Source organism: Impatiens glandulifera, chromosome 1 (genome assembly GCF_907164915.1).
Source record: "Impatiens glandulifera chromosome 1, dImpGla2.1, whole genome shotgun sequence".
NCBI lineage: Eukaryota > Viridiplantae > Streptophyta > Magnoliopsida > Ericales > Balsaminaceae > Impatiens > Impatiens glandulifera.
This window is the reverse complement of record NC_061862.1, coordinates 70,814,271-70,823,221: the sequence shown is the minus strand read 5'-3', so window position 1 is coordinate 70,823,221 and position 8,951 is coordinate 70,814,271. Positions and strand designations below refer to the sequence as shown.

Genomic DNA, 8,951 nt, shown 5'->3' with positions numbered 1-8,951 from the left:
ACAAAGTTTTTGCACACTCTAAATTACCAAATTTTCTCATCACAGAATTAGATAAGTTCAAGTATATATAGAGGCACAAACATTTTCATTCATTTCACTATTTTTCTCAACGGTATCAGCAACAACATAAACATGACTAACAGTTTTAAAGCATTTTTTAATCAAAACACATTTTATTTTTTGTTTCCAAATGCTAAAATCAGTTTTTCGTCATACGGAACCATACCATATTGATTAACATCAGACATACTATTAAATAAATTAAAAGCAATCAACAATCAATTGGTAGAAATTAATAGGAGGTTTCAAGTTATGATACCTTGCGAAACTCAAATAAAGTTTCGATTTACCTACCCTGCTCGGGGATTTGTTGCTTCGTCTTCTTAGCAGCAGCACGACGACGACTTTGATTCTCAGCGGTCACGACAAACGCGACACCGATAACAGTTGAACATGACAGCAACAACTTCTTCTCTAGAGGGGGTGGCGGCTTTCTTCTTCCTCCAGTAGCAGCAGAAGTAGAAAATAAAAATAGTAGGATGAAAGAAGAAATATATCTACGCTTATTGGTGAAGATAACTCATATCCTCCTACCCAATCTCAAACTCCAATTACAAATCCTAAATCCTAGCTCTGATACCACTATTGGGTGTGAATGCGATTGAAGTTTGGCTCAGTTCCTCTTGTTTATCGATTCTGTTGCACCACTACCTCACTAAAGGCGACAACCCTTTCTCTAGTCTCCAAACACCACAAAGGAGTTTGACGTTTGCCTCCCATCATGAGAGTAATATCTATTTATATTATTAAGTTAAGTCCAATAAGTGGGTTACTAAAAATTGGGCCAACCAATATCCAACACACACGATAGCTGTTGAACAAGGCTCGCGTTACACGTTTCACACAATAGTTATTGTAAAAACACCAAGTCTTTTTACTTTTAGATTCACTCATATGAAGAAATTTTTAAATAAAATAATATTAAGAAGACAAAAATAAATCGTGTTAAATATATTAATACACGTGAAAAATAAAAACTACAATATTTGTACAACTTTTTACATAATTGGAGACTTAACTACTAGTCAATGTTTATAGAACTTTTTATATAATTAGAGACTTAACTCTTTAGATAATTTCAGTATTGATAGGAACAACCATGTCAAGTGAAGGTCATTCATATTTGCATGTAGTCAACCCTACTTAAGAAAGTTGAGATGACAAAAGTACATTAAATGGAGTGTCAGCATCCATGCTCAAACTTTTATTCCAATATTGTGGAGTTAATACGGTAACAATTGTTGGCTTGAAATTGAAGGCTGCAATAATAAAACAGTTGTTAGTAATAATGACTTAAATATAAAAAATATTGTAGTTTGGATGAAATTGTGAAATACCGTAATTATTGTTGATTGACTTGTTTTTCTTGTTGTTTTCTTTTCCTTGATTTTTTTTTTCTCTAAGTCACATTTCAATCTCTTACCTGAGTCTATTTTCTTCTTTGATTTAATTCATTTGACTATCCAACTAGTGTTTCACTCAGAATTGCTTGTTGTAACTTATCATTCACGATCTTACTTTGACTCAATAGAATGTCTTTAACATCCCTATAAGTGTCATCCCTTTATGTTGTCTTTGTATTCAAATGCATAAACAAGCCACATAATTCTTTGTATCGCATATTTTGAAGTTCTTTTTGATAAAAAGTACTAATATTCAGCATTGAATTTGTAACTACAAAATATATACTTTTTTGTTGTCCGAGTCCACCTTCTTAATATCAACTTAGTAGGAATCTTCATGATGTTTCTCATCGAGAATATCTTCATAATATGATAACATAATCCCACCAAAATCAAATTTCCGACAACTACACTCAATTTTATCACAAATTTTATCAGTTATAACTATATGATGATATCTCTTTTTGTAGGGAGTAATTTTATATTTTGTGTGTGTATCATCATTCTCAAAAATTTCTACAACACGATCGTGAGACATGAATCATTGTTGTTCAAAACATTTGAATGTCTCAGTAGCGTAAATATTACTTACATCCTTTAAGAGCTCAATTGGGTAGGAAAAACATGGCACAATATTAGTTGATTTAAAATCAACTTTTAACTCCTTATATCTATGATCATCAATGAGTTTTTGAAGTGTTTGAAAAATTCTAAGAACTTGTGTTTATATGAGACATACTTTTTCAAAACACAGTTCATGCTCTCACTTTTTTGGGTTATAGTAATATATGCACAAAATATATATTATTCATATGCTAAAATCTACTTCTTCCTAATCCAAAATATACGCATCAACCAATCATTGTCTTTAAGTGCATACTTTGTCAACATTTGATTCCATATTTTAAGAAAATCTTCCTCTTCATCAAAATCATATATATATATATATATGAAGCAAAATTCTTGTAAAACTCTCTGAACTAATGAAAAACTCTGCTTAAATGTATGGATGCATTTTGATAAATATGTCAAATATTAAGGCCTTTGTCATTGCCGCATCCTGGTCGATAAGAATAATTGTCGGTTTTTTTGGCAAACATAGCTGTAGTAAAACTCAAAGAAATATCATATAATAAAGCGACACAAAAAATAATAGTTTGCTTACGATGATTAAGACCTACAAACAACACAATTGGACGACCTTTATTTTTCTTTCTATAAGTCGTATCAAAGAAAACAACATCTCCAAAGTATCCATAATCAACTTGCATCTTAGCATCATACCAAAAAATATTGGATATTAAAGCGTCGACATCAAGTTGAATAACATGATAAAAATTGGGATCATCAAATTATATTTTCTGTAAATATTCTAACACACACTTTGTATCCCCAATCACACAATTTCTTGTTCTTTTGGATCGTAAGTAGTTGTGTAATCTTCAAGATTAAAAGCTAAATTGTCACTCCCACTTACTTGTTTCTCTATAAGAGCATGTGATGCCTTTGGAGGAATTCTCATATCAGATGTCATCTCAATTTACAAACTTGCAGATGTAGATATATTTCTATGACATCTATAAATGTGAGATTTTATTGGACTTGCAAAAGGATGTTTATGTTTACTAACAAAATCCACTACTTAAAACACACAATTTTCTCTCCCTCTTTATCCTCATCTTAGCCTCACAACTAAATATTGTTTCAGGACGACTACATTTGGCATAAACATTTCGTTTGTCTTTTCCCCTTTGACCTTGTGCACTACAACAAAAAAACTCTATCTAGTATTGAACCTGATTTATCTTTGTGTTTTGAACTGCGACTTATACCAAATCCAATTTTTTGAGCACATGTTAAATAGAAAATCATAGACATTTTCTTCTTTCTGAAATTCCTACCCATATGTGGTATAAATTCTTGTGAAATACATAAAGGGGTAATACTCTCTAAATTTTAACCGTTTTGAACGAAATTTAATTGACGACGGTAATTCGTAGTTTCACTCTCAATTCTAGATCATGGAAAACAAATTGTTGGTGAACATATTCTATAATTAGAGTTGACATACAACAACTCTATTGTAAAACGCGTTTCACATTAGAGTTGTTGTACATCAGATATCATGGAATGCACACTTTACATTAGTGTTGATGTACAACAACTATCGTATAAAGCTCGCTTCACATTAGATCTGTTGTACATCAGTTATCGTATAAAACACGCTTTACATTAGAACTGTTGTACACCAACTATCTTGTAAAGCTCGTTTCACATTAGAGCGGTTGTACAATAGCTATCATGTAGAATGACATCACATTAGAACTAATGTACAACAACTATCGTGTAAAGCGAGCATCACATTAGAACTGATGTAATGTTAATGACGTCTTACATGATTAATGAAATACATTACCTTCCATCATTATCGTTGACGTCGTTGTTTGTTTCTTGAATATTAACAAAAAAAACATAACCTTATTAGTTTCAAACAAAACATAACATTTCAAACGAACAAAATAGAACCTTGTTAGTTCTCAAAAACATCAAGCGTACCATTTTCGTGAACAACGAGACTTGTTTCAGGCAAAAATTTGTGAAGCTTTGGCGATCTATTGAGCTTGTTTCCGGCAAAAAAATTGTGAATGGTCTAAAAAGAGAAATCGTAAATTGTAATAAAATATTGAAATTGGAAAAGATGAAGACGGATGATGTGAAACGATTATAACAAATGAAGTGACGTAGCGGGAAAAGTAATTTTGGATTACTAACGGAAGACGAAAGGAGGAAATAAATGGGTTGGGCTTGGGTTTTGATTTTTTAGGTTACCAATTCAGTTTTAATAATATAATATTCAAAATCATTTTGATTGGTTGTAAACAGCACAAAGGGTGGTTTGACCACAGAAGATCAGGATGTCCTCCAAAAACACACATATAAACATTAAAATATAAATGAATGTGATAATAGTAGAAAAACAAATGTATAGAAAAGAATGTATTATTAATACAAATGACAAATAATTGACATATGAGTTGAGAGTTAGAATTTCACCATCTCCCATAATTGTTTCAACAAGTATTCATCTAGTACAATTTAGAAACATTTTTAGAAATAGAGTTGAATTTGAACAAAACAAAAAAAATGTCAATAAATATCATTGAAAATACCATTTTTTAAGGTGTCTCTCGAAAGCATAATATTCTAAAATATAACTTAATTAGAGACATATTCCTATAATGTTTTCTCATCCCATCTCAGCCGGTTACGACTCCATATACTGTGACTGTGGGGCTATTGTTTTCCTCTTCTCCGGTCCTACAAATGAGATTAATACACATCATACTAAAATAAACAAACACAATGGCATGTTTGCAAGAAAATTCAAAACATGGGTTGTACCAGAAACGTTTTGGATCTCAACTTCCCGCCATTCTTGAACGAGAGCACAACAACAACACATGAAATGAGATAGAAAATCATCCACCAACCCTCCCTGCCTCTCACCAAACCAAAAAGAGTTGGTAAAAGTGCATATAGAATTCCAATGAATAATAATGATCCAAGTTTTAATAGAATTACCTTGATATTCAATATCCTTCTGAGTTTCCTTCTAACACAACAAGTATAGCAACAACATGATAAAATCAATGAGTAAGCTATTAAATCATTACATGCTTCTGCAGTCGCTGTAAATAATGGAAGACAAATCTCTAAACACCATGAATCCTTAAAAAAGAATTATTGAAGAATCATGAGATATTCACTTACAAACGTGTCTGTTTGTGGCGACGCCGACAATCCTTGAAAATGTAGCACAAGGACAAAAACAAGTTTTGATACCTTCAAAGCAATAAAATATTGAAAATGAGAACTCGCAAACAAATACTTTTTGAATCTAGATGAAAAACTGTCAATAAATTTATTTGAAAACATAATTTAGTTAGACAAAGCCTAAAGATTTTATTGACAGTTTCTTATCTAGATCTTATCTAGGCCCATATTCCAAATTGGCTTAATTACATAAAAGTGGTTCTGAACAACAATCAAGCAAATCTGAACTCCATTCACCGCGTTGATACGACTTTTTAGTAGAAATCGTATCATTGTGACTCGACGAAGCCGAAGAAATAGTTAGGCTACAGTCATTAGAAAAGAAAAGAAGAAGTTGTTAAAAGCAAACAGTTTCAAATTTGAGCCAAAAAAGGAGACAAATCAAACCTTGGATTTTTGTGGGTTTTTGGCAAACTTTTCTCTGAAATGCAATTTGAACCAACAACTTCTGTAACATCAAGAAGATGCTGAATCATTTGACATTGATTTACATCATAATTAGCTTGTGATCTTTGAAGTTCAAACTTAAGTTTTTCATTCTCTTTTTGAATGGCTTTGTTGAAAGGCAAGTTTGGGTAAGAGGAAGAGAGTGTTTTCTTTAAGATTGTTGTAGTATCATGATAATCACATTGATCAGCTTTCATAATCACATCTTGCACCTTTTTGTCATCATCATCCAACATGTATTCACATTCATCCCTATCAATATCTTTCAACCTATCCTGCAAAAATGTAAGACAGGTGGAAGAGATTATAATAACCTGTTTTCAAATGAATCATTATTTTATATGATATTATAGAGTTTGTTTGATCTTTGCTTTATTTGACTTCTCTTTTATATCCTTTTATGCTTTCATCAATCAAAAACTAATTAAAAAATTTTTTAAACATGTTTTAGTTTATTATCTGGATGAAATTAATACTTTCCATGCATAGTCATTGGCCTCCCACTTTGGGTTCTTAATGCGAGGCAAAACTCTTCCATCGCAAGACTATTTCCTACAGACATAATGTCCCCTTGAGATTCTTAGAGGAACTGTAACATGTTTTTGTACAGTAATAGTCCCACTTTGGTTTCTTAATAGGAAATAAGCCGCCACTTGGGTTCTTAGTATTGGGTTCTTAGTAGGCAAGGTCGAAGTCAAGATTTAAAATCTATCCGGGCTAACTTTATTTTACAAAATCAATCAATATAACATAATAATAAAAACTATGTAAGCATACTTTTACTATTGAAATTAAATTCATGCTAGTTGCAAAGTACCAATCTGATTGGCTCCTCTTCTAATCTCACGTTCACCATTCACAATAAATTAAACTAACAATTTAATTAGCTTGAGCTTACTATAACTCGGTATAACATTTCGAAGAAGATGTAATAAGATTGATAATGGTTGTTATATTCGAAAAGAAAAGTAATAGAGATCTCCTTTTCAGCGGCTAACTAATGCTAGCTGGAGTCTATGAGCAAAACAAGGTATATAATACACATAAGGGCAATATTTAAGAAATAACCACATAGATTGCTAGCACCATTGTATCCCTCACTTCGAATATTATTCATTTCTAGAATGGTACTTTTTTTTTTAATTTAGAAAAAGATTCAAGATTATTATCAAAAATTATTTTGTTTTAATTGACTAAAATAATGAAAAATTATTAACTCTTGGCTTAAAAAAAGATTGAATATTAATTTTTCTTTTATCTCCGAATTTGATATTAAAAATGTTGATGAATTTCTAAATTCTCACCATTTATATATCATGTACTAAAAAAATTATTATCAAATCAATCAAATCAATTCACATCTAACACAATTGGTTATAACATTAAAAATTATAAAACCTTAAGAGAATAAATTTTAATCTTGAATTTTAATCTAGAAATGTCCATACTCCTACAAGTTATAGGTTCTTCGTTAGAATGAATTTTAAGTTTTGAAATTAGACTGTAAATATTTTTTAATTAGGAATTAATTATATTATTATATTTTTAATGTTGGACCATTTGGCTTTTCTATCAAAACCGCTCTTCTCCCTCTATATCATATTTAATGGTGGGCCGTTCGGCTGTCCGGGCTATATTCTCCCTCTATCCACAAATCATTCTGCATTATATCCATTATTATATATATAATCAATTACATAAGTTCCATCTGGGCAGGCCGAGGAGGTTGACAGGTTGTAATGTGACTCCGCCCTTTTTGAACTAAGAGTAATTTGTAGATATAGTTTGGGTTGGATTTTTGTTTTGATGAATTTAAATCCGATCCTACTATGCCCGTTATACTCAATTAAGACTCTATATCTGATTTTATTTTGTATCTACGTTATATTCAATCAAGACCTTATATCTTATCTCAATTAAGTCGGTTATACTAAATCAAGACTCTATATCTGATTCTGTATCTATGGTTATACTCAAGACCCTGTATCTACTCGGTTATATTCAATCAAGACATTATATCTAACTCTAGATTCCACAAAATAAATATATATATCAGAACAAAATTAAGTAAAAAATATCACTATAATAACAATTTCAAACAAATTTTTGTATTAAACAAAAACATAAAATAATGTTGGTATGTCTACAAAATTTCTTCTTTAATCATAATATTAATCATCATATTGGTTCGATAATTTGAATAATCATATACCCGGCCCTACTATATAAGTTATACTCAATGAAGACTCAAAATTCTGTTTATGCCAAAACAAAATTTGGTTTGAATTGGGTGAGTATATGATTGGTTTGAATGTTCACCAAATAATGGAACTGCGAGTCTCATCTCTTTCCTATAACCACCACCACCAAAATGAGAGGTTTTTTTTTTTTTTTTTTTAATTTTTTTTTTTATAAATTTGAAATATAAAATAATAATTTAACAAATCTAGAATTGAATTTTTCAAATAATGACTGTAGAGGAAACAATGAAAGAAAGCAGCAGATTAACTAACCTTGAATCGAGCTCTAGAATTATCAACTAGAGTAATGAGAGGAATAATCTTCAAATATCTATCAATCTCATTCTGTGCTTTCCTAAACTGATAAACAATGTTCCATCCCATTGCTAGCAAGTAAAGATAGCTCCGATCCTGACAACTATTAACCAAAATGTAAGATCGTCTCAATGATTCCTCAAGCTGTTCAAGCGGCTCTCGTGTTTCCGGATACTTTTTCAGCTCTGAAATCTTCAGTTGTTCAAGAAGATTACCAATCAACTTCAAATGCAAAGCAAACTGCATGCAGTTCTTCTTGTGCATTCTAGCCGTACTTGCAGCTTTCACTATCATTCCGATCAGACGAACGGCATCAATGCCGGTCAGCTGAGCCACGGAGGCGATATCCCCAAGAGATCCCATCTATCTATCTATCTATCTATCTATCTATTCAGTCAGTAAGCAATCTTCTGTTGAATTGAGAAGGGATTCAAGGGAAAACATAAACTTAATCAGTTGAGATTCGGAAGGGGTCAGATTGGTGTTTTCGTAGAGATGCATGTGCATGACTAGTCAAATCCTACATTTGAAGAAGACAAAAACAACAACAACGATTTGACACAAGAGAGGCTTTGAGATGCTAAATTGAGAAATACTGAATCGAAGAGATAATGGTTTCATCTGATCTGGGTTTTGGATTTATGCTCAAAAC

At 31.3% G+C, this 8,951-nt stretch overlaps 1 protein-coding gene across 1 annotated transcript; it reads right to left on the bottom strand.

The window, feature by feature from the left end:
* Positions 1–4,728: 4,728 nt before the first annotated feature.
* Positions 4,729–8,662, bottom strand: LOC124931750 (protein MID1-COMPLEMENTING ACTIVITY 1-like). The gene is made up of 7 exons (XM_047472304.1): positions 8,258–8,662; positions 5,673–6,019; positions 5,487–5,623; positions 5,235–5,306; positions 5,046–5,152; positions 4,866–4,959; positions 4,729–4,781 (listed from the first exon to the last, which is right to left on the bottom strand). The coding sequence occupies exons 1-7, from the start codon at positions 8,660–8,662 to the stop codon at positions 4,729–4,731; spliced, it is 1,215 nt and encodes a 404-aa protein (XP_047328260.1).
* Between the last annotated feature and the right edge of the window lie 289 nt (positions 8,663–8,951).

Coding starts and splice junctions, on each gene's coding strand:
- LOC124931750 (XM_047472304.1), bottom strand. CDS start 8,662: ATGGGATCTCTTGGGGATATCGCCTCCGTGGCTCAGCTGACCGGCATT. Junction 5,307..5,486: donor TTGTTCAGAACCACTTTTAT/GTAATTAAGCCA, acceptor ATTGCTTTGAAG/GTATCAAAACTTGTTTTTGT. Junction 4,960..5,045: donor GAAGGATATTGAATATCAAG/GTAATTCTATTA, acceptor GGTGAGAGGCAG/GGAGGGTTGGTGGATGATTT.